General features: G+C 36.6%; 3 protein-coding genes and 1 long non-coding RNA gene across 4 annotated transcripts; 2 read left to right on the top strand and 2 right to left on the bottom strand.

Moving 5' to 3' along the window:
- Positions 1-357: 357 nt before the first annotated feature.
- On the bottom strand, positions 358-7,225 carry LOC113501138 (succinate--hydroxymethylglutarate CoA-transferase-like). Its single transcript, XM_026882167.1, is given in 6 exon segments — positions 358-2,834; positions 3,180-3,352; positions 3,896-4,016; positions 4,996-5,827; positions 6,239-6,416; positions 6,801-7,225. Coding segments are annotated over 6 exon segments (1,737 nt in total). The 5' UTR covers positions 7,114-7,225; the 3' UTR covers positions 358-2,714.
- A 3,984-nt stretch (positions 7,226-11,209) lies between these two features.
- LOC113501507 lies at positions 11,210-12,664 on the top strand. Its single transcript, XM_026882683.1, has 3 exons — positions 11,210-11,447; positions 11,864-11,937; positions 12,392-12,664. Exons 1-3 carry the CDS (start codon positions 11,345-11,347, stop codon positions 12,584-12,586), a joined length of 372 nt encoding a protein of 123 aa, XP_026738484.1. The 5' UTR covers positions 11,210-11,344; the 3' UTR covers positions 12,587-12,664.
- Positions 12,665-16,015: 3,351 nt separating this feature from the next.
- LOC113501163 lies at positions 16,016-17,548 on the bottom strand. Its single transcript, XM_026882216.1, has one exon. The coding sequence runs from the start codon at positions 17,087-17,089 to the stop codon at positions 16,037-16,039; it is 1,053 nt and encodes a 350-aa protein (XP_026738017.1). The 5' UTR covers positions 17,090-17,548; the 3' UTR covers positions 16,016-16,036.
- A 2,458-nt stretch (positions 17,549-20,006) lies between these two features.
- LOC113501162 lies at positions 20,007-26,737 on the top strand. The gene is made up of 2 exons (XR_003401271.1): positions 20,007-20,202; positions 26,321-26,737. It is a non-coding gene; the product is annotated as an uncharacterized LOC113501162 (long non-coding RNA).
- The last annotated feature ends 241 nt before the right edge of the window (positions 26,738-26,978 follow it).

Genomic DNA, 26,978 nt, shown 5'->3' with positions numbered 1-26,978 from the left:
TTAAATTCTTTATCTCGTCTGGTTGGCCTTACTATAGCCAAATACTGATTGTAGATAATCAAAATAGAACTTGATTGTTAGGAGTAAAATGGCTGTATTGCCGAGCTGTTGCTATTTTCTTTGCATTTCATACCCTTATGATACAATGTAACAACACTGAATCAATTCTCCTTGCTTTTTAGAAAAGATTACATATCACATATATGTTTTTGGGACACATTTTGCTAACAGTTTCCAGTCAGTTAATCATTCAACTCAGCCTATCATTAGCCTTTTCTAGGCGTCGGCCTTTTCCAAGTTACGTCAGCAACAAAGTTGCCAGTACCAAAAAAAGAAAAACCAAAATAAAACAAAAAATAATGGAAATAAATGTTTAATCGCTACAACTAAGTTACTTAACATAATAAAACAAGGAATCAGTTACATTTAGGTATAAATGAATGAAATGGAATACGTAAATAAATAAAACTCATTATGTCGATAAAGGATTGGCGCACCATCTGCTAACATAGAAATGATCATTCTTAAGACAAAAGAACATTGTAAATGTTTTAACTTACTATGACAATGAAAATATAACAAATTATAATAACATAATATGCCACATTAATTATACTAAATACACAATTGTACACGTTTTTTTTTATTCTCAGTCGCATCCAATACGAGACGGCATTTTATTTCAATAATTATCATTGGATTAAGGATAGTGATGATTTGTTCCATCTCCAGAAAATCCATATACCAGTTTAATTAAAACACCACGCATGCTGGTGTGTTCGCTAACTTAATAGGGATTGGGCGATTACTATACTGCCACTTGTGTCGTTGTTGCGTGACAATGACCTAGCCGCGTATTTTTGGGAGTTCAGATCGTATGAGTGTATTTATAGACCTGTAGGATAACGCAGACTGGGCCCTAACGTGTACTTATTTATTTGATCCTCCTTACACGAGGTATCGTTTCATAATAAGCCGGCTGTATAATGATCTTATAAATAACGGTAATAGTGATACCCTCATAGATGTTTTAATCCTGTCGTTTCCTAAATTTAAAAAAATCATTCACGATTGTTTGGTTCCTCTCAACATTTGAGATTTTTTTAGTTTGATACATAGAAGATTTTTTATTTTTATTTTTGATACTGAAATATTGTATTTTTTCTTAGATGTTTTTAACATTTCGTTTCCTAAATTTGAAAGAGTCATTCAAAATTTTTTGGTTCCCATCAGCATTTGAGATTTTTTTAACTTCAACATTTTAGTTTGATGCAAGGAAGAATTTTATTTTTATTTATTTTTGATACTGAAATGTTGTTTTTCTCCTCTTTTTCATACCTGTTTAACATTCTTGGCGCGAATGTATTGTTTAAGTGTGGAAACTGTTTTGGATTATGTGTAGTTTATTATGATTGTAATTGTTTATATATAATATCTGTTTGTTTCCCTAATAAAATAAAATAATTTCATCGATCATGCACATTATCTCGTGGTCGAAGGTCGAAGAAATGAGCACACTTTAGGACCCAGTCGCCTATCGTATCCTCTACCAGATTTTAGTTGACTTTAGGCAGTTAGCAACTACCTTTATACTCCTAGTGATTCCATCTAGGCACGCGGTTCTTACACAGGACTTACAATATCAGTTACTCCTTAGTTCCTTCCTCTATCCTCAGTGAACGCATAATCCCCGCTAATTGCTAAAATACTGGCCGCCACTTTGAGTAACCCCGTTTTATACAGATTCCTGTATTTTAGAATTTTGAGGAGAATATTTCACGTTTAAAGTTATATTACTGTAGTTGTGGGCGCGAGATAGATACGGCATATAGCGACCTCTCTCACCCACGAACGTTTCTTAAAACGGTACATTTTAAGAGGTGATAATAGGCTATCGAAGTTACTTCTCAATACTTATGTTATTCTAGGTATGTTCTGATGTACCACATCTTACATATGAAAAGAGAGAAGAGTATAGGCATATGTTTGTGTGTAGTGACCATACACCAAGTTTACATGTACGATGTCTGAAAAATAGTTTAAAGTCCACTCCCGCACGAAGGAGTTGTTGGCATCTAATCCTTTAAAAAAATAATACGAAAACGTCTAATTTAATTACCATCAACTGAACATTATGTTCCTTAGTAAATTACTACCTAATCTCCTCGAGAAAGGGCTTGATAACTTAGTAACGCCTCGAAATGCAATTTCAGAGATTGCAATTTTTTTTGTACGGCAATGACATTTAACCCATGTAATGGGTATCCGAGGTATAAGGCAATTACGTAGAAATAGCTCCCATTGCCAATTTAGCAGGACATAAACAGTAATTAACAGCCAATAACATCAGAATTTGTTTACTAATATAATTATGAAAATTATCACTCTTATTAATAAGTAGGAAGAGTATTGATCTACTGCCTGATGACAACTAGATAGTATTTAATTTTAAAGTCTTTCAAACACGAGGCAATTCAAGTCTTCGGATACCAGACGACTTAGAAAACATGCTAACAATGGATCTCATTTGTAGTTGATACATTGGAGCGCATCTTAGAAGCAAGACAGCGCATTACAAGGCATGTACTGGGGTCTCTCTTTTAAACTGTAATATTGTTAAGACGTGGTGATAGGTCTTCGGAACTATTTTACTATTGAATAGTAAAATTGACGTCAGACATGGTACTTGTAAACTAGGTTATGCTGGTGTAGTGTTACTGCGCGGGCTGGTCGTGCTTGGCGGCGGGGCCGGGGATGTCGGGCGGCGCGGGCGCGGGCTCGGCCTGGTGGAGCGTCATCGTCGCGGTCTGCTCCGCCGCCGGCGCAGGCTCTACCTGCGAGATACAATCAATAACTGTCAATAGCAGATTTCAGTTCCCAAATATTTACGAGCCAGTAAGTGCTTGCAGAGACTAGGGTTGTGAGATAAAATTGTGTTTTTTAACTGTAAAACATTTATCTCCCACAAAACAAACCACTACACAAGAAAAACCTGTGCTACGTGACTAATAAAATCGTTGTCTATTAACTGACGAAAGTCACTTATGAACTGACAAAAATGTATCAAAACTTCTATAATATTGAACTACGGCAAGTTATCAATATTATTCTGATGTTTCAGCTTCCATATCTAAATACTAAGTAATTTTACATATCCTATAGTATTGTTCCCCCCTCACCTGTGTCTGTGTGTTGGTCGCGGCGTGCATCTGGCAGTCGGGCGAGTGCTCGTGGTGGTGGTGCTTGCCGCGCTTCTTCTCGACGTGCCCGAAGCAGTGCTCGCACTCGTCGTCGTCGCTCTCCTCCGAGTCCGACTCGCCGAACTTCTTCGGCTTCTCGTATATGCAGCAGCCTGACAAAATAAAATGTTATTTTAATGTTAGATGTCTAGACGATTAACAGAAAACAGATGTAACTTTTTCTAAATAAAAATTACTACTGCATTAGGTTTTAAACCCTTGTGTCATGAAAAGATTCACAAACATTCAAGTCACACGCACAAAAACTCAGGACAACCATTCGGGGATCTCATAGACGCTTGTTCTTGGCGAGGATCGAACCCGCAACACGTCGCATACAGAGGGTTTGGCGTGAAGACGTCGACCTCGGCTTTCCGTTCCATCTGTTAGCACGTAAAGTAGAGAGATCTCTGGCGAAAATATGATTATTGATATTGAGAGGCAGAGCTTAGAGCTTTTACTATGCTGATGGCAGATATAGTTTACTAAAGTAAACTTGATTTATCCTGGACCACAATCATAACCAGGCTTTATTAGGTTTTCCTAACCTAAACTAAAAAAAAAAACATTTTTGTTCATAGGGGCTTTTCTCCAGCAGACGTATCATTACCACAACATATATCATTAAATCTTATTATAATGCTTTGTACACTTACATTTTGACTTCTTCTTGTTCATGTGCTCATTGTCGACCGTGTCCTCGGTCCATACGACTTTCTTCCGCGTCTGCGTGCGCGGCTGTCGCAACGTAATCACAGCTACGCGCTCTAGAGGGTCCTACAGAGAAAACAAATCTTAATATGAGGAGCGATGGGCAAATATAGGTGATTAAAAAGAAAACCCATATTTTATGTTTCTACATTAGAACCTTTTCATTAACAAATTTAAAACCATTCGGGGATTTTCCAATTAACAGGGTAGTTGCAACATGTATATTAGCGAGATTCACTTACTTTAAATTCATAGTGGCAACATAAAATTTATCATTTTCTTAATTCGATTTGACAGATTTTTTTTTGGGATTGTCTGAAAGGGTTACCTTGGCTCTGGTACACGAAGGACAAAGGAAGGAACGTAGGTGTATTTTAGTATAATTCTGACTCAACTCAAAGCAGGAGTCATTTGATAATATCCCATCCAAAAAAAAAAAATAGCACCCTATAAAGATGAATAAATTAAAACAACCCGTCAAACATAAAAAATCCTTTATAAAAACGTGTCTTAAACTATTTATAAACGAAGAAACATGAACTCTTGCATTCCCAAGGCTTCCATATAGAAGCGCTAGGTGTGTACGTAAAATAATTCCATTAGTTTTTCTCGTCGTGTTCTTTCCATTATCTTAGCTGTACAAATTGATTCAGTGACATACCTTGTGTATTTAATCATGATAAGTTGTTGGTACACAACGTGTTTGTAGTCGTGTCTTATCTTTTATATAACTGGTAGCATGTAAGGTTGTTTGTAGATTCGTAAATAGTGAAGAAAAGTTCAGGCTTTGTTTTGTTTTGTTAAATTTTCTTTGTTATAGGTCTGTTTTTAATAAAAAGAGTTCTCGTTTGCTTATAATGTAGATTTACTTATATTTAATAATATCGTTTGATAAAAAACTACAAATCAATTACAATTTATTTCGTAGATTCCCTTTTCGACTAAAACAGTTTGTGTAAAAGTGTTGCATACCGTAATACAAAAATACCTTTATAAAAAACTGAGTTTGAAGTCATAGTAACCCCGCAAACTGAAAAAAAAAAACATTCGGAAAATAAATTACAATACAAAAGTAACAAAACCCCTGTTCCAATTATTATCGCACAGCTTTACTATCAAAAAGTCCCTCGATCTTCTTCTCATGGTACCCTAAGAAGTTGGAGAGTATATCTCTAGTGTGCTGTCCTAACTTCGGGGGGGCTGTCCTGGCCTCGTTGCCCCCCAGCTCATACACCGTGGGGGGTCCGACAACCTTCACTGTCCCAGCATCAGGATGCTGCAACTCCTTCACCAATCCTATGGCTTTAACGTGCTCATCCTCAAACACATCCTTCATCTTATTAACAGGCCCATTAGGAAAAGTTGCGTTCTTAAAAACGGCCGACCACTCCTTAGTCGTCTTAGTTTTTATAACGTCATTCAAAATCCTGACGATCTCATCTCTATTCTCAACTCGATTCGAGTTGTCTTTGAACCTCTCATCGTGAATTAATTCTTCTTTGTTGATAAGTTTGCAGAAGTCTGCGAATTGCGCATTGGACCCTGTTCCTATGACGATATGTCCGTCTTTCGTTTTGAATGCTTGGTAGGGGACCAGGTTGGCGTGGGCGGTGCCCCACCGCTGGCCTTCGATCCCACAGTTGAGGTATATAGTGGCTATATTGATCATGCTCGATATTTGCGTGGAGAGGAGGTTGCAGTCTATCTTCTGTCCCTTGCCGGTTTTCTGTCTGTAGTAGAGCGCGGTCATGATGGCGCCGAACGCGTGCAGTCCGGTCGTGACGTCAGTGATGGCGACGCCCGCCTTCACGGGGTCGCCGTTTCGTTCGCCCGTCGTGTTCAGGAAACCGCCCATAGCTGATGCTATGACGTCATACCTAGAATATTTTAAAAGATCACAGTGATTTTAGATGGAACAGAAAAGATTTAATAGGATTTGTAGAAACATGATTATAAGCGTCTAAATGTTCAAGATCTCATCAAATATGCATATTGTATACTTTATAAAATGGTTATTATGAAATAACAATTGTTGCCCACCAAATATTTAGAGTTGATAAGATAAGAAGATTATTTAAATTGATAAAAATATTCAAGTAAGCTAGGTAAGTGCTTGTTTATACCTAAAATTTTATATAGTTTAAACTTGAAATACTTTAAAAATGTTTCTCACGAACCACCTAAGATTTTCACGGTTACAAATATCAGAAAACATTTTAATTTAGTTAGCCTATACTGTCCTTGCAAGTAAGCACAGAATAAATAGCAAGACCAATAAATACCCTCACCCAGGTTTCTTAGCATAAGGACCAGTAGCACCAAATCCTGTGATAGCACAATATATCAGCTTCGGGTTAACTGTCTTTAGCTTCTCATAGCCCACCTCGAGCTGGTCTAACTTGCCGGGCAGAAAGTTTTCTACTAACACATCACATTTCCTCGCCAAGTCATATACTACCTTCTTGCCTGAAAGTGATGTTATAAGTAATTAATGACACAAAAAAACACTTGATCAAGGTACTCACTTTACTGCAAAGTTAAGATAGGCTAATGTAAAGTTTAAAAATGTATGCTTCAGATGCTTCTAAATTTAAAAATATAAAAAAAAGGTATTTGACATTGTTGTCTTGGTGCAATATCATATATTATATTATTTATCTCACCAACTTATAGTTGCCTTGAAGAAAAATCAGCCTGAGTTAGTTGCAGGTCAGAGAGTTCATACAATATAATCTAGATCGTCATATTGTGTATATATGACATATTTTAACTGTACAAACATAAGATACACATACATATTAAGGCTTTGTAAAGGTTAAAATATTTTTCAAAAATGTAGAAGCAGCTTACCTTCTTTTGACTTCAAATCAATACAAATACTCTTCTTATTCCTGTTCACAGAGAGAAAGTAAAACGAGTCTTTACTGTCCTTTATAAATGGAGGACCCCAGCGGCGGGCCTCGTCGCCCTCCAAGCTCTCAACTTTGATAACATTCGCCCCCAAGTCCCCGAGAGACATGGAACACACAGGTCCAGCAATCACACGACTCAGATCTAGCACATTTACATCGCTCAGTAAACCCGCTTTCGATGAGAAACCATTTCTAGAAACCGCTAACTGCGTTCGTAAGACGAACGCCCCGATTTTTCTTAAACCTTCCATAGCGCCGTCGTAAAAACAATAAAATTAACAATTCTACAATTGTAATTGAAACAGTTATCACTATCGCGTATTAAATGATCAAATAGAAGAGATAAGGAATACCACAACAACATTAGGGATTACCTCCTGTATTTGTGGCGGGACGGTCGCGACCGCGGTGCTGGTGGTAGCCATCTCTTCGGGTCTTGCTAAAATCTGTCGCTCTCCCATCAAACAAAACTTCACCAAAAATATATATTCACATTATTCGTATAAACTGAAGGCTTCGTTTGCCTCGGAGACCGCAATAATTTTACACCTTTTTAACCTGTTCATAGAACTGTCAGATGTCAAATCATGACATGACTCACTGACATGTGACACATTTTCCATTATTTTTTTAATTCATAGTTTATTATTAATATGATACACATTTGTTTTGTTTTCGCTTTTTACCATGACAGTCTATTTAAAAGTTGCTTCTCAATCTTTACCACTATACTTCGAAGAAACTGTAAAACATCTCATCTTAAAAGTTTACAATTTATTTGACTAGATGGCGGTAAATGGATGTGTCACTGGCACTATGTACGCTTTGTTTCAACGTGTTTAGAGCTCTCTTCTTCTCTAATTTCAGAGTATAACTTCTGTTTTCGTTCGTTTATCTTTAATAGATAATCCCACGAATCGATTTTCGAGATTTTTTGTGGTATAGGCGACATATTTTGTCGCTTTTTCGAGACGCGGGAAATTTAAAACTGGGGTCGCGTGATCAGATCGCGAGCGACGAGCGATTGCTTGCGGTTACGCCTTAAAGTACTCCAAACTCCAAAACTTTAAAGATGTAGAAGGAACTCCATTTACTTAAAGTCGGCCGTATAACAAAGTGTTGTTTAAGCACTCAAATGACACGTAACTGAGAATCGGCTAAATTTTATTCAGAATGTTTATTGTGATTTAAAAGGTTATATTTCGCTCATGAATTGAGTGAGTTTAGTAAAGACCATACATTTTGTTTTATTTTGCATATTGGATGCATAGTATATCAAGAGCAATAATTAAAATAAATAAAATAAAAAAAAAAACTTAATGTATCCTGTGTTAATTTGGTCAACCAATATCTAACCGCAAAATAACATTTTATATGTATGTTTTTCTAACTGATAATTTTACCACGGATACCTACACTTAGATATTAAAAATAACTCTAATAGGTACATTCCTCAATAAATTCTTTTCGATAGGTTTACGGGCTACGCATTTGGCAAATGTTAAAAAACTATCCTCCATCGAAGAGAGCAGGAAACTTAAATAATTTTTACGACGTTCCCGTCGTGCGCTCGGTCATTGCATTTTATATTTTTCATAAACCAAAGTACGTTGCCGTGAAAATAAAGTGTTTGAACCCGACAAATTCTTTGGAATTATTCCAGGCGACTGCTTGCCGACAAAAATGATCACAGTTTCAGAAATAAAATAAAAATAATTGCGTACAGTGCGCGGTGATTTTTATAGACAGAATGATTTACGATTTCTCATACCTATGTATAACGCCAATAGGTTTTTTGTCAATTACTGTAAATATACGAGAATAGATTGAAAAATGTTTACCTGTAATGCTACTTACCTACCAACTGAAAATAAAATTTGCTTTTAGATTAGATTAGCCGTTATGCTCTCAGATTTGGAAAGTCGTTGAGGTCACCTCACCAAGCCCACTGTGCGCGACGTGTCGCGGGTTCGATCCCCGCGTAGGACAAGTATTTGTGTGATCCACAAATGCTTGTTCTGGGTCTGGGTGTCGTTGTGCATGTGGATTGTATGTTTGTAAAACCCCGGTACACAAGGATTACTGCGGGAGTTAAAAAAATATGTATTATATGTGGCTATGATTTTGTGAATTGTAAAACAGAAGGTATTTTTTTCATTTGCCACTTAGTTTTATTTAAACTATTCGGTTTTAGTACCAGCTTCACATAATAACATATAATCTCAGCGGTTTGTTTACGAGGTACGTTCGCGAGTGCAGCAACAGAATAAGCTTCTATTTCTGGCTTTTTATTGTGGGCGAATATTCTCTGCAAAATCCAGGCATTCTTAGCGATAGTAAAATGGGTTCGCATCTCCGCCAAATAACTGATTTAAATTGCATATTGTTTATGATGTAACGTCACGCCTTTCAGGATTCTCTGTTCCCTAGCACTCCCATTATTTTGAAACTGCAGAATGTAGCGAACGAACGTAATGTATTAAACAAAATATCTATACTTCTATACTTATACTTAATATATAAAGCTAAAGAGTTTGTTTGTTTGTTTGTTTGAACGCGCTAATCTCAGGAACTACTACTGGTCCAAATTGAAAAATTATTTTTGTGTTGAATAGACTATTCATCGAGGAAGGCTTTAGGCTTTAAACCATCATGCAGCGACTAATAGAAGCTAAGATACAATGGAAAATGTGAAAAAAACCGGGCAGCTATACCTAAATCATAACTTATATCTCTTATCCACGGGGACGAAGTCGCGGGCAACAGCTAGTCTTTGTATAAGAATCACGGGGCCTGCACCCACATTTTGAAGTAAGTAATATGGAAGCACGTGGAGAAGAAGGACTCCACTGTACGCGTGACAAGCAAGTTTCATAAATCACTCGCGAATCCCGTCCAACACAAAATTGTGACTGAACACAATACATTATGTGACATTATACCATAATGTGACAAACGACTGAATATCAAGTTGACGATGTAGCAAATGTCTCATTTTACATGAATATCTCATTTGCTACGAATTTTCCACGTAGGTACTACGATTATTCCTTTTAGGTACTACGAGTACGAGAGTATTAATTTAATCCTTAACATACAAATTTAGAGATATTATAATGTACTTATTAAAGGAGGAGCTCGTGGCTAAGCTATAACCGCATAAGTGAATCGACAGGTTAAGCTATGCTTGACGCGGTTGGTCCGTAGATGGGTGACTATCTTTGTCATAACGAGTTCCTCCGTGTTTCGGAAGGCACGTTAAATTGTGGGTCCCGGCTGTTATTCCTACATCTTTGACAGTCGTTACAAGGTAGTCAGAAGCTTGAAAAGTCTGACAGCCAGTCTAACCAAGGGGTATCGTGTTGCCCAGGTAACTGGGTTGAGGAGGTCAGATAGGCAGTCGCTCCTTGTAAAACACTGGTACTTAGCTGAAACCGGTTGGACTGGTAGCCGACCCCAACATAGTTGGGAAAAGGCTAGGCCAATGATGATAATGTACTTATTAAACAAGTAATGATATTGGGTGCAAGTGTTTTCTTCATTTCTTATCTTTTAATTAGTTACGTTACATTGTCGCTTTTATCGCATAGTTTAATTAAGGGTGGAGAACCAACTAATATTAACATTTGTTCTGTGGTTACAATCATTGTTTAATTAACCACGAAGAACCAATTCTGTGAAGTGCGAGTCGTACTCGTGGAAATAAGGATTCTGTGCAAATATGGTCAGGAAATACCTACATTGTTTTTGATAAACATTTTTATAAAAAATAATTTGCTTTTTTTTAAAAACACCGCCTCTTGACAGACAGCGGAGTTAGATCTCTCATTCCTCTTTTTCACGCGACATTTTTCGTTAATGAATAAACTTTCTGGAATTTCCGTAAGCGTGGGAAAATGGATGGTATGTTGACATGTTGGACATGTCTATTTTAGTAGTGACCTGAAAGTGTGAGGAGGCGTGCGGGGGCGCCACTGTCGACGCCGATACTCAGTTAAGGGGAATTAAGATTGTCTGGAGTTTGGACCCCTCCACTATTTCCTAAGGTACTTTTGCAGTTGTGAAAATGAGATGCGGTTCTAGGTACCTACACCGCGTAGAGCGGCGTCTCATAAACCTTGTCCTGAAGACCACTTTCAAATTCTCCTAAATTATCTCAATCAACTGCGGGTTTTTTAGTGTTGTCTCTTACAACAATCAAGTAAAAGACCTCATTTTAATAGAGATGACTGTACCTTATCGGAAAATTGTAACAAATTATGTTATAAAACAGCCATCTATTCAATTAATTTATTTTCATCGATGTGTTTCACTAGTACATGTTTTAAATTAATTCTGCTTAACGTGAACACAGTAATAATTATATTGATTCGAAATACTTAAATTGTACATGACTGTAAGTGTTATGTGAGTGACGAGGCACTGTTACTGCGGGTCTAAAAGGCAGAGTGCGGTGTTTGTAGCGGACACACTGCGTGCAGCATGTTCGCGACAAGCGCGCTCTTTGTGCTCGCGAGCACCGCCACGCTGCTCGTGCTCGCCGACGCGAAGCAGTACTGCAACTCGGCGATAATCGGTGATTTCGGTGAGCACACAGATTTACTCTCTCACTGGACCTAGTTAAGGGGTTTTCAGGGCCTCGTGGCAACAAAGGAGTGGAGGCCCTCTTTTTCACAGACTCTAGTGGACGTAGCCCTCCCATCTAGAATCCGCCACCCCCGGTAGTACTAGGACGTCCAACACAGCACTGTACACAATTATTGGCGTCGTCCCTGCGTCTTCGTATCTATGTGACAAATTTAATTAATATTTTCATGGCGCTGCAGGAATAATTCTTAAGGGTTTAGCACTTGTTACAAAATATAAGAAAGCTGTTGTTTGCGACACTACAAAAGATAGAAATCCTTTTTAAAACATTATATTTACTAAAGCTTTGTTTGTTTTATGCATCCCTGATGTTCTTCTAGTAATTTATGTTTGTTTTTTGGTTTTGATAAACAGAGGAAGAGAAAACCGAAGAGTTTACTTCAGAAAAAATAATTGCTCCAGGCCAGGCGTTTATTCAGATAAAAGAGGTAATTCCGATATCTAATGGCATAAATTTATTAGACGCAATACATAAAATAGAGTTTTCGACGAAAAAAATCCAAGTAGTTCATCAACAGGTCAACAGGTATCTCAAATATATTGAATACGGTTTTTTTCATATCATCACAATATTAAAAATTTAGGAAGAATCAAAGCAGTTAAGGTTATGAATTAGGCGTCGCCGTGGGAGGCCTAGGAAGCGCTGGCGTGACGATCTTGACGCTTACCGCGCTGACTGATTCCATGAGGCCCAGAACTTACAGGGAATCGTGGAAGGATTTGGGGGGAAGCCTTTGCCAATCAGCGGGACACAGTGGGCTACTTTTGGGTTATTTTTTCGTTTACGTCATAAAAGAAAATATCATATCTAATATTTTTTTGGAAATCTGTCTTACGGACTGAACAGATTTATTTCGACATATATGTTTTTATTTTGAGCAGAGGTGTAACGGGCCGTTCGCGATACCGGCCTACATGCAGGTGACGGCGTGCGACGACGACAGGTTCCCGCAAGTGTACCTGCGTCCGGTGGAGGGCGAGGTGCACCGCTTCGGGAACACACTCAGCAAGGCAACAGTCACCATCAACTACAGCTGTATCCTCAACACTAACTCCGGTGAATTTGAATATGTTTAAACAAAGCGCTTAGAAAGTAACATCATCTAGCCTTTTCCCGACTATGTTTGGGTTGGCTTCCTACAAAATATACTTGTAGAATATAATCTTTTGCTGACTCCTAAATAACAGTTTTGATAAGACTTTCCATCGATTGAGATTTGTATTAAAGTTATTTAAAATGCTTGATAAAGTTATGTACTTAGTTAGCATAGAATCGTCAAGTCTAATATAAAGAATAATAAAATGAACGTGTTTATTTATTTTTATTTATTTATTTATTTATTTGGATTTCCAACAAGAATAACATAATACAAGCATACTTACATGTGTAGCATATTAAACAATACTCTATGCTTTCTTATTTATAGGAAATCACATCATGCGAAAGACATAGTCGAACACAATTAGAATTTCAATTAGAATTGAAATAAACTTATGTTAGAGTTTACAAAAATAATTAATTAAATAAAGTAAAATTAAAATTAGAATAACAAGTTAAAAATAATTATAATAATCACAATGTTAATTGCTCAAAGATAATGTCTCTGAAAGCATTCAAAGAATTGCTAAAGACGTCCAAATCTTTGGATGTACCGGAAATGCTGTTATATTTGATACACATTCTTGGGATAGGAGAGTGTTTACCGAGATTTGTATGACATCGAGGAATGTTGAAAAGAGAACAGGGATGGCGAGGTAGCCTGTGGGGCACATTGATGCGAACCTTATTGAGTAATTCCGAACAATCAATTTTATTGTTGAGTAGTTTGTAGAGAAATGTTAAATCAGCAATTGTACGTCGAGATTCAAGGGATATCATATTAAAATATTCAAGCCTCTCCTTATATGAAAACATTAAATAATTGACTTTATACCGGTATGCTAAATGTCTTAATAATCTCTTCTGTAAGCCTTCAATTCTGCTTATATGAACGTGGTACACTGGATTCCAGACTGCACTGCAGTATTCTAATCGACTACGTACAAGAGAATTGTACAAAAGTATAGTCGTAGAAGGGCTCTTGAACTCTTTTGATGAGCGAAGAACAAATCCAAGAGCCCGATAGGACGCCCTTATAATACCATCGTAATGTTCGATAAAGCGAAGTTGACCATCAACATGCACACCCAGATCTCTAATAGAAGAGAGCTCCTCGAGTGCAGCATCTTTAATGCTATAACAGGTCCGTATAATATTGCGTTTCCTAGTGAACTTTATATGATAACATTTATTACAGTTAAGAAACATTCCATTTAGCGTACACCAATGAGATAGCTGATTTAAGTCACTTTGTAGAAGAAGGGAATCTGATTCGTTGTTAATTACGCGAATTAGTTTTAAGTCATCGGCAAAAAGATAGGCTGTTGAGTACCTGAAGATATTTGGTAGGTCATTAATAAATATATTAAAGAATAGAGGACCTAAATTAGAACCCTGGGGCACTCCAGACGAAGCTACAAAAGTATCTGATTCTTCGTTGTCGATTACAACAGATGAATGCCTATCAGTCAGATACGACTTACACCAATCTAAGATAACATTAGTGATGCCTAGTGACTGGAGTTTTTTTAAGAGTATGCTATGGCTAACCTTATCGAAAGCTTTAGAAAAGTCGGTGTAGATCGCATCAACCTGTGAACCACGATCAACAGCTGCTGTTAAATTGTCTATGTAGCTGACTAGATTTGTATTAGTAGATTTATTTTTGATGAATCCGTGTTGATTTTGAGATAGACAGTTCTTAACATGATTATAAAATATCGGATAAATGATTGATTCGAAAACCTTTGACAAAGTTGAAAGAATTGAAATAGGACGATAATTTGAAATGAGTTCACGTTTGCCATTTTTAAAAATTGGTACAATTCTAGCATGTTTCCATTTGGATGGAAATATGCCTGTTTGAATGGAGGTATTAAAAATATGAGCTAGTGGAGCAGATAATCGACGAGCACAACGTGACCAAAATATGGGCGGTATATTGTCTGGCCCAGCACCTTTTGAAAGGTCAAGTTTGGAGAGTTTTCTGTAAATTGATTGACTGCTTACATAAAAATTACCAATACATGTATTAGAGACTAGTGTATTATTACTAATATAACTGTTATCAGCAGCCGAAGAAGCATATACCGACGAGAATTGTTTAGCAAATAAATTACAGATATCTCGTGTGTTATGAGCTCTCGTTGAGTCCAAAACCATTTCAGACGGAAAAGGTAGCTCGCCTTTTCTAAGGTTTTTGATATGTGTCCAAAAAAATTTAGGGTGCTTTTTTATAGAATTTTCTATCTTTATTAAATAATTATTATAACAAACTTTAGTCAAAATTGCGCAATCTTTTCTCAAATAATTGAATTCTAATATATCTAGTGGATTGTTATATTTTTTAATTTTAACATGAACTTTATATTTTTGTTTCAATAATTTAATTAAGTTATATGAATACCACGATGGATATCTTCCCCGGTAGCATACTCTTTCAGGTACATGATTCCTAATTATTTCATTAATTAATGCGTAAAATTTATCTACCATAAGATCAACGTCAATACAATTCGCAAATTCTTTAGACCAGTCAATGCTATCGAGTGAATGAGTTATTGCTTCATAGTCTGCCTTGAAATATTTAAATTTGATGTAATTTTTAGTTTTCGATCTGGTTTTTAATACAATATCGGGGGTAATTACTATGGCGGGGTGATATTTATCAATATTGCGAATAGAACTACAACAACTATTGACATCAACTTTGTCGATATCGGATAACACTAAGTCCAAAGTTTTATTTTGAAAATTTTTGACGCAATTAAACTGTTTTAAGTTGTTAAGGGCTATGAAATCGAGAAATAAATTATTAAGAGAACTCGAACCGTAATTAACCGCAGTACAGAAATTATCAGTTTTTTTCATTTCCCAGTCAATGCCACTCATGTTAAAATCACCAACTACCATAGTATTGCTATTAGAATTAGAATCCATGACAATATTGCAATTTTCTATGAAGTGTTCTAAAACTTCGTTTCGTAAGGGTGGAGATAAATATGCAGCGCATATTTTGAGATGTTTTTGACTGTTTTTAAATTTAGTTTCTATAGTGACCCAGATATCCTCACAATTACTCTCCCACTCTGTCTTACGACATGAATTAAATTTATTGGAAACCGCGATCAATACCCCTCCTCCTGTTCTCTTATGATTATTAAGTTGTGAGGACTCACGGTCTCTTCTATAAACAATGAAATTGTCGTCAAACAACTCACGGTTAAACACTCCACTACAAAGCCAGGTCTCCGTCAGGATGTAGACATCATAATCACAGTTCAGGATGTGTTGACGAACTTCAGCTATGTTTCCGCGTAACCCTCTAGTATTTTGATAATACAATCTAATAGAATTGAATTTTCAAACTTTTGGTACAAATGACTTGCGTAATTTATTCACACAAAGTATGGCAAGAATAACAAGATTTAGGACAAAGAATTCAGTTTTTCCAGACTATTGATCCATATACTCGGCGTTGATTCGTCCTTCTTGGTAAAAATTTTACCATAGCGTATCCATACAAACTTATACTTTAGTTCTTTAGCGCGGAGTCGAGTTGCAGCGTGTAGCGCCTTATTTTCTGATGATAAGTGTTCGGCGACAAATACTGGAGATGGCGTGGTCGTAGCTATACCTAGATGACTGGCGTTGAGTTTGTCATTAGGATGGCTTTTATTGTATTGGATAGCTGCCGCGAGGAAAGAATCACGCAGCCGAGGGCTGTTGAATTTTACAAGTATAGAGCGAGGTCTGGGATTTTCTTTATCCTTTTTAGCTGTCCTGGTGCAAAGTTGGATGTCAGTCTCTTTAACTTCGCATTTTATAACTTTACTTAGCTGGAATACAGTGTTGACTACATTTTCCGATCTATGTTCAGGTACACATTGTATTTCGATGTTTGAAGAACGTGCATGCTGTTCCAACATATTCAAACGCTTAGCTAAATCATTAATAATTGTAGATTTTGACCCGTTTTCTTTTTGTAAAGACCTCACTTGTTCTTCAAGTTGCTTTTTATCTTGCAATAGATCGTCATATTGCTGGCTAATATAATCTACAGAATTTTTGTATCCTGCAATTTGTTCACGCATGGCATTAAGTTCCTGCATCAGAAGCATTTTCATATTTAAATTTATTTTTTCCAACATACAATCCATGTTAGCCTGCAGCACCTCTGTTACAATGCTACGCACACCCTCCTCCGTGACTGGTGAGGAACTGACATCCGGAGGAGACTGAAGCGCTTGCCTTTTGTGAGAACGTACAGTTATGTTCGTGTTGAAAAATACTTGATTAGATTCAGGTGTTTTTGAATTGCAAGTGGAACATGCCCAAGAAGTTCGATCCGAAGATGGGTCCAAAGCCAAGCAATCATGATGAAACACCTTTTTACAAATTGTGCATCTCACAAAACTTTTGCCTTCGTTTTCTTTGGTAGGGGCACAGCAACCCCATATTATAGTGACTGCTTCGTTCATGATCAGATAAATTTAATTAGGATGTGGACAGGGTATAAAATGTGTAAATCACCAAAATCAATTTATTCTGCAGAGTGTTGCACTATATGGTGGTTACTAGCTTTGTAAACGCACATGTAATGTCAGATAAGCGAAGACCGGTAACTCACTGCGATACGTCACGTTACGTCAAGGCCGCGCTCGCGCGCCACTCTAGACTTTATGCCGTCCACTTAACCGTGACAATCGTGTCCACTGATCGCGCGGGCCGGCCGGTTGATGATTCACACGATGATTTGCAGGTAAACAATACAAATAATGGATTTGATAAATCTGCACTTCCGATGCTGTTATTTAAACACTCAAACTGTTCACTAGAGTCACAAAATAACTTTTTACTATTTTTGAAGTTTTAAACTTATTAAAAATATTTATTATTGAAGATTAAACACAGAGGCAGTGTTGACAGTTCGCGGTGCATTTACCCTTTCCAATATACCTAAATAAGATGATCAACACTACTTTCATTTTCAATGATTGACTATGGGTCTCTTAGATGAGGGTTTCAATCAAAATTCCCATCCTAAAGTTCCCATTCCGCCTTTATAAAACAACGACACTTAGATAAGTGGCGTCATTGATAAAAAGTCTTGAATCTGATTGGTTTCGGTACAAAACTTCTGTTAGTTTGGTAATTACTTACCATAGAAGTGATTGTAATAGAAGTAACAATATCATTACGTGGAATCGATATGTACGCATATTAAGAAATTATGTTGAGTGCTGTATTTTAAAATTGGCGATAACAGGGTACAACAAAAGTATCGTGAGAATTTTTCATTTACTTTTATTGCAATTGGTAATGTTTAGATTGCGCAGGTAACTCTAAACCACGTTCAATCAATCGATCATATTTACCAGAATGTAATGTCATTCTGCTGCGTCCAGGACTCTACATTCATCGGGAAGGTTTGATCATCGGTCTTAAATTTAGGTAATGATTAATATGAGTACCTAAGTATATTGATTTCATTAGGTACTGTACACGAAGTGAGTCTTCAATCCTTACATGACAAATTTATTTTTCGTGAAAATTTCCCCTTCTGAAGACAAAAACCATTGCTGAAATAAACCGACCATCAAACAAGAGATCAGTTCACTGAAAACCAAGACATGCGCTCCGAAGAAGCCATGACCCCGATATTAAAATTACTCAATGTTTGGTGGATTATGAAATCGACACAATTCAACCGTACAAACGTTTGCGATCGGGAATACAACAATAATACAACTGTTTCAATTATTTCTGTCTGGAAAAACTCGAGTGCATAGTACGCTCGCGGTAAGAATCACAACCGAAGCTCCAGTGCGGAAATAGCCTGTTTTATCATACTCCATAAATGTGAATCGAGTACAGGCACGGACTTGGGAATGCTGGAGAATTCCAGGCGGATTTTTATTAAAAATAATGTAGAAAGAGACGTCTTTGTGATTTACAATATTCAAGCATTGATGTAATGATCGTGTTGATGGCAGATGACGCGCGGTGCCAAAATATAAATGCATTGGTCAGTAAAACTAGGCAAAGCTACAAAAAACGTAATGTCACAATAGTAAAAGTATCCATTATCTACTCTTCTATAGCATTGATTTCAGCATGTCCTATACAGTTTATATGTACATAAGAGTTTTTGTGAATCATCCGAAACAAAGAAAGTTAAGGTTGAAGATGCCTAAAATATAAATAAATACCAAAACAAGCTCACGCATATATCACCCAAAGCTTTTCGTAAACATAGTGAATCAGTAAACAATGATCTTACAGTACTCCAATATTCCAATTATTTTAATCCCGCTCCGATGCCAAAACGGTATGTAAATAAAATTAAAAGGGACATCAGCGAGTAGCGTAAATTTGTAAATAAATACAGTATCTTAACAACGAAGAATTTTTACAAGACAGCCAATTAATCACGTCCGTCGCCAAAAAACAAAAAATAGAATGTATTCGTCACGTTTTAAACAATTAGATACATATATATCAAGCGGGGGCACAGTTTTGTTCTCAATCTCAAGTGTAACGCGAAAGAGGCAACACCATGAATTCCGCTGAAGGAACCAATCTGGTGGCGACCTACTGCATCCTGCTGCTGCTGCTGGTGTCGCTGTGGCTCGTCTACTCCGCATTCTAAGGCCCCTTCGTAAGTACAGTGCTAAGCTCCGAATTCGTGACTGAGTGCAAAGTGTGGTGACCGCGCTTCCAAAATAACACTGGAATCATGGATGTGACGTTTTCAGGTCTCGTGTTATGTAATTCTTGGACGAGAGTTCCAAAGGACTGGCAACTGAGAGCTCTAGCTTCAAATATACTCGTGATCTTTTATTAAAATTGAGTTTTTATTAACCCTACTTTATGACCGGGACATTCGAGAGAATTGTATTTATAATTTTAAAAATTGTTTGCAGCGAAATCAAATAGCGAGTAGCATCATTTTAAAAACTGTGTGAAATTGTTTTGCATAAGATTAATGGAGTTCATGTGTGCTTCGAGCTTTTTGTTTTTCATATTCTATTCTGAATGACGTGTTTCAAATTTCCTGGAAAATGTATGGGTTATTAACGTAATATGTATGATGTCGAACGCGTCTTGATCGTCTAATTATAACTCCGCCTTTTCACTAAAATATTGTATTTCAAAACACGCCTTAGCTATTTATCAAAACGAATGCTAATTCATCAACTAGATACAGAACACCAGTGTTGATTAATGGAGTATTCAATTCAATTAGTCAAGTTATATCAATTTAAGATATATTGCAATAGGGACAAACTGTGGAAAACTTTAAAACCAATCAAAATAAATCCTATCTTCCATTACCAATTCAAAAATCAATCAACCAATACAAATAAATAAAACTGTAATATCCTTCGAATGCGAAAGTGGGTCCCTGTGCTCTGACGCAAGTCCTATGCTTCAAGCGGCTGTGAGATCCTCCAGCGGTCAGTCCAGCCTGCTCCGTTCCGTAGCAACCATGCCCATCAACGCGGAGACGGTCAACCTGGCCGCCACCTACATGATCCTCGTCATCCTCCTCTTCTTCCTGTGGCTACTCTACTCCACTGTCTTCTAGACTGTAAGTGTCATCAGTGTCGTGATAAGTGATAACTTAGGATATCCATAGGTTATGTGGATGTCATTATTAATCGTGCTCCGTCGCTAAGTGATCGCTGCCCCTCAATGTTGATTACCCGCATAATCTGAGACACCTGTCAGCAACCGAAAGTCTATTAACGGACATTCATATTTATAAATGTTGAAAATATTTCGCGTGAGAAATAGGCGTGGCTAACGTAGGCGAGCGGGTGGCGGGCGGCGGCTCCAGCGTGCACTCAGTTCCCTGGAGCCGTCAGTTGCGTGAAGGTGCCCGCGCCCGCCGCCACCATGCCCCACCACGAGACCACCAGCCTCATCGCCACCTATCTCATCCTGGTGCTCCTCCTCGCCAGCCTCTGGTTACTCTACTCGGGGATGTTCTGAGGTGCCTTCATATTCTTTGCATGTAATTCAGTGCTTATAACTTAACGTAACATCGAGCAAAAAGTTTAATCGTTCGCATAATTTTTTTCTCCATTTAGTGCCATTAAAGTGAGTAAAACCATCACATAAACCAACAAATGTGATGTTTACATGTTTAACAACGTATATACAAAGAAAAATGTTTTCATACATAACATTAGTAAACGCGCGAATCTCCATTAGTGCCAGATCTGTTTACCAATCGTTGAATAACACTCGAACACACAAATCAATGTAGAACCAACAATCGAGATGAAACACATTCCTCGTGTCGAAACGACCACCATCGTGTTATTGGGCCTCGGATATCTAAAATAGTTCGCGCACCGGCGCCTGCGCCTGCGGCTTCTCCGCAGAAATCATAACATTCCCGCGTCTAAAATTACAGGAATGATCTTACTGAAACACTGAATGGCAGTCATAAGATTATATAGAGCGGCAACCGACTTTTGACTTTGACTTCATGAAAATTGTGTATTTGCCAATTGTTTTTTCGTTTCAAATGATGCGTTCGAATTTGGACGATAGTAAACATGTCAAGTGAAGAGCTTGCGCGAACATAATCTCCGAGGGCGGGGTGACACGATGACAAGCGGCTTCTATAATAAACAGATGTTGGAAATCAAAACACGATCGTCACTTGTCGCCGCGGTCATCAACACATCGAGACGTTCCAATAACATATCTTACCAGATGACAGGATTATACATTTCTAACACTGTTTACGAGTTACGAAAGAAACTAGAAGAAATGCTGTAAAATTAAATGCATAATTTACGCGCCATTAAAACAATACTTTTTGTTTTCGCTCTGTAGATGAAACCGTAATTACGTCATAAAGCTTTTATAATGAAGGTTGAAATAGCACGCAGAGAGTCAGCGTAACGTTCAAAACAAGATTATAACTAACATTCTGATAATTATCTAGCGGAATCTAAAGTTTAAATGCTGAAAGCGTTTTTAAGGTACACAGAATACCTCTTCAAATAAAGACAAGAAGCTGTTCTTCCTAAGAAATTAATTCGTGATAGGTGCCTAATAACATAAATACTTATTTAGAGGATCATAAAACTCCTCAAATTAAGTAAAAGCGAGTACTTCGGTAATCCCATACAAACGCGAATATACTCGTATCTCGGCGGAGGTGTGTTCCAATAAACATTACGTCGTTCAGACTAAACAATGCCGTTTTAGAAATTTATTAAGATGCTAACCGCTCGCAGTCATGTGCGTTTCCAGGGAAAACCATTTGATATTACACATATGACACCACTAACTCTGAAGAATGCGATAGCAATAATGGATCTCTGTACTTAAGAAAATTTACCAAATAGCTAGGATTATTTTGTAGCCGGGTAGCTAAAACGCTGATCAATTTTAATCTGTTCTTTAATCTAGTTTTATCAACGTGATTGATTCAGAACTAATACCAAGCAGACTTCAGACTGACACTGGCTTTACAAGACACTTGACAGATGATTAATAAAATTAGTATTGATTAGCGTAACAAATAAAGTGTAACAAAATTAAAACAAAAACACAACAGAAATATTCTATCTGTTAATCACATTCAAAAATAGAATATCAACATGATGAATTTAAAAATAAAACTACAAACTTGTCCCCAGCGCTAAAATAGTTTCACGTCTATTTCCATTGTAAATTAACCTTCATTTTTAAATAGAAGACACAGATTAGAAAAGACAAATTTCACAGACAATGCTCGGGCTGACGTAAATCGTATCTAGACAGGAGAAGATAAATTGGCAGCGGCTAAATCTAACCGAGAGACGAATGGAAAAAGTAGTGACAGCTTGGTTAACGATCGCTATCAATCATTTGGGGAACCACGTCGATACTTTAACGCAATGTTGAAAATAGAGGAAAAACATTTATATTAACACCATGCTGCGCTGCCAACTCCAATACAAGTGTAATTAAATATCCGGGAAGCGTTGACGGATGTCGGTCGAAGTATTGAAACTATAGCTTTCGGTAACCGACGACAAATGATAAATTCAACAGAAAAAACATATTTGGTTGGTGAAGCATGGGTTTCATGGAATAGTGGAATAGAGGTATTGCGGTGTGGACGGCATCTCTCGCCACCTTCGATCTTTCGATAAAGTGTTATGAGAAATGGGGGCCACAGTTTCAAGAGATGCAAAAAGAGGGGATTATAGGTTTGACGTGTCTGTCTGTGGTGTTATAGCTCCCAAACGGATTGGGCGATTTCAGTTTAGGTTGTTTTGTATTAACGATGAACAATGTGCGAGTATTTGTAGGTGTGTTTGGAAAAAAAGGACCTGTTTAAAAGCGGTGAAAGTAGAAGAAGAATAACTGAATGTCTGCAAATATTCTCGAGAAGAGTCTCAAGTGAGAGCGTAGTGCAATAGAATATTGATGACTAGACCAGAAAATTCATAGCTTTATGTGAAAAAAATTTTTTTTCAAGAATTTTCAAGATCATCAATTACATTCTGCTAAAGATGATTAGTCATATGGATTTGTGTAGGATTTTTTTAATATTATCTATTTGATTTCGATGTGTCATCTCCGTTGAACAATCACAACAAAATCGTTGAGGAAGACTAAAATTAAATGTGCGAGTCATTGGCATACAGCAGCTTGTGTGATTATTGAAGTTTGAATTCATTGGGGATAATCTAAGCTTTGGTTTTGATCAAGAAAAATAAGAAAGAGGACTTTGTGATGATTATCGGAAAATTCTGCACCTTGTGAATGACATTTACACCTAAATAATGTAATTAAATTATTAATTTTGTAAATTAGATATGTAACCTGTATGTAATAACCTACATGTCTGATTTTTTATATTTTTTCTGTTCATTGGAGGAGACAATTAATCTTATTAATCTGAGAAGATGAACTGTCAAAGCAGGTTCCAGTCTCTTTTAATCCATAACACAAAATAGATAGTTTATAATAAGTGTATAAACATATAACTTAATCACTGCAATTAAATAATCAGTCGAAAATTTATTTTGAAGTTGAAAAGGAAAGTGTCGCGTTCCTACCTGATAATCTTCTAATATATAAAATTCCCGTGTCACGATGTTAGTTACCGTACTCCTCCGAAACGGCTTAACCGATTCTTATGAAATTTTGTGCACATATTGGGTAGGCCTGAGAATAGAACAACATCTATTTTTCATATGCTTAAGTGATAAGAGTTGCTCACACTAAAAAAAAATATTTTATTTTTAGGACGAAATTGTTTGTTTTTATTTTATTTATAATGTGGCATTAAAAATAAATACAACTAGAAAAAAAATTCGGCTGAACAACGTTTGCTGGGTCAGCTAGTGTTAATATAAATGAAAGCCAGCATTGCATTCGTCTCTTGCGTTAATTGTGCAACTAACTCTTTCCTAAGGCTGGGTCCGCGTAGATTTTAGTTAAAAGTACCCAGCTGAGCTCCTTTTCAAAAAGATTCACTGAACAATCTGTTAATGGCTTTGTTGAACATTGCATCCAATATAAAATAATTACCAAATAATAATGATAAAAATATTGTAGAATGATTTTCCAATACTAAATTTTAAATCTAAATACCAGCCTCTAATTACGTTCATGATTTAACAACACCACATCTATCTAATAAATTTAATCCCAGATCATTAATATTACTACATTAAAACGACTATAAACAAAATATACCATTAATTTAAAATATATTCAGTATTTGCGTATAACTAATGACATTTAATATCGCGAGATATTAATGTTACCATTATTTATGTTATTTCTATAAGCGAAATATTTTTAAAGTCGTAAAGACAAGGTTAATGGATAATTATACCCACACTGGCAACACTATATGATTGACGAAGTGTATTGGAAGCGGACGAGATTATCATAAGTTGGTTTTAATGGTTATTGGGATGTTTTGATGAGAATTTGCGATGTTCGGTCGTTTCATGCCTGGAATGTAAAACTTTTTGAGTCACTCTGCGTTAAAACTGCAAGTTTTGTTCTTACCTAAGGAAAAGAACCTAAACCCTTTAAAGCTTCATATATAAACCTTTTTTAAATACGAAATGGGTTTGATAATTCCAATAAAAAAAGCTCTTATAGACCTTCAAATAACATGCACAATTACAACCAGATTCAAAACAAGCGTTCTGCAACAAATGCTTGTAATGCGCGAGGATCGAAGGCGCGGTACATAGCACACGATGAATTTGGCGCGGTGACCTGAACGGGCTGTACCACTTGGTACCACTTGTCACAATGGTGAATAAAGGGACAGCGTTGACTGCTTCAATGGTCTTAATAATAAGCCTTCAGACAGATACTAATAGACCTAGTCGTAGTGGTTAGGTGTGCGCACTTAAGCTTTCAAATATCACTGAACAAAAAAATGTAATGTAAACAAACAATATAATAGGTACCTACGGAATGGATCGGTTTGACTATTTTACTATTTAATTATTTGGCGCTTCATGCCAATTGCGAGAAATGGCCAAGGATCGAGTAAAGAGGCGCTCTCTCGTATCGGAGGCCAAGACACATTTTGGGTCGCTAAGCCAACGGAGTAAGAGTCAGTATTTAAGTAAGGAAATAAGTATATCTATTATAGCCCAAACTTTACAAATACCTGGCACGGTAATTGAAATTCATATCATTACCTCAATCGAGCCGCTACAAAGATAGCTATCATGAAGCTTCTTTGCGTTTGCGTTAAGTTGCACAAATACCGATTATATAAAGAGCTTGAATAAAACGATGATGACAGGTCAAAGTTACGTGACTTATCAAAAACGTGATGTCTTTTTCATACATTTAAGTTTTTTTTTACACTCCGTCAAATTTAATTCATCAGCCATTGTAAATTGCGCAATCAGGGACCCGAACAATATACTAGAAAAATAACATTTTCAGATGACTAACATTTTCAGATGACAATATTCTTTTTCGTTCTCTGGCTAGCGAGGATAAAACACTTCAAAGTGTCTCAAGATGGTTTTAGTTTAGCTGAGTCCTTCTGTTGCTGTTGTTGATTACATCATATGATCAGTATAGGATTGTAGATTCATGGTTACGGCGAGGTTTGAAAACCCATCATATAAATATGTTGTTTTTTTGCCGTTTAAAAACCTAACAGTACAAAAAAAAAAATAGGTAAATGTTTTTGTTTATCTCCAGAAATTTCAATTTGATATAATAATATATCTTTAGGTAATCTGAAATTATATCGTCGTACTCCACTTTCGTTATTTACTGTACTCTGCGTAGTGACACAAACCGCATTACTATAATAAACATCAAAGCTAGCACCGAGGGCAGGCGGGGGCTGGGCGGGCGCGGCCGCCCACGGTCACAACATCATCATAATTTCTTGATGTGCTCCGGAATACTATTCATAAATAGTTGTGACTACACCACGAATTCAAAACATAAATAACCAGTTATTACGACGTTTAAGCACCACAAATATACCTCAAACATTAAAAAAATAAATATATTTAAGTATTATAAATTAGAGTGCACGGTGACGTCGAATGTGCGTCAATGCTAAATATCCCAATGTTTTACAATTATTTTGAAATAGCAACACTGAAATAGAGTTGGTCGTAAAAACGACTCAGCGGCGATCACGAGCCGAAAAGTAGTTTTAAAATAATAATAAATATTATATCTTTTTGTTTCAGATGTCATCCAGGAACAACTGACACTTGATACACATTCAAGATGGCGGCCATCAAACGCTATAAAGTTTAATATTTAGGAAACCGTAATTTTAGTTGTTAAGCTATTTGTAAGTTAAGCAATGTACACCCAAGCATTTAAATATGATAAGATCATGGAACAACATGGCGACCAGAGGCACATGCGGACGACATTACAGAACTCATACCACCCATCGAGTTAATCAGTGCTGGGCATTCCAATATAAATAAAGTCTAAACTAAAAATATGTGAAAGACAACATTTTTATGGCAAGTAATTAATATCAAGGCAATTAATGAGTTAACTAATTATTGTTGATGTTCGGTGCAAATCATGTCGTTAAAGATTTTAAGTTGTTATGAACTAAGAGAGTTTTTGTAATAAAGGCTTTTTTTAGAGTTTGCGATTTCATTTTAATCCCTTTTTAACTCAGATGCGGCATTGTATACAGTAGTCTTAAATTTAATCGGTATCTAAAGAAAAAAACTCTGGCTAATAATATGCGTCTGAACAGAGTGAAATGAAAAATAGATATAAAATGATAAATAGTGATATATTTTAGTACAAGAATCTTTGAGCTCGCTTATTGTGGTGCGGAAAAGGCTATTCGGACTCAGAAATTGGAACAGAGTAGGAGTT

The sequence above is a fragment of the Trichoplusia ni genome, chromosome 15 (genome assembly GCF_003590095.1).
Source record: "Trichoplusia ni isolate ovarian cell line Hi5 chromosome 15, tn1, whole genome shotgun sequence".
In the NCBI taxonomy this organism is placed as follows: domain Eukaryota; kingdom Metazoa; phylum Arthropoda; class Insecta; order Lepidoptera; family Noctuidae; genus Trichoplusia; species Trichoplusia ni.
This window is presented reverse-complemented; position numbering and strand designations above follow the sequence as displayed.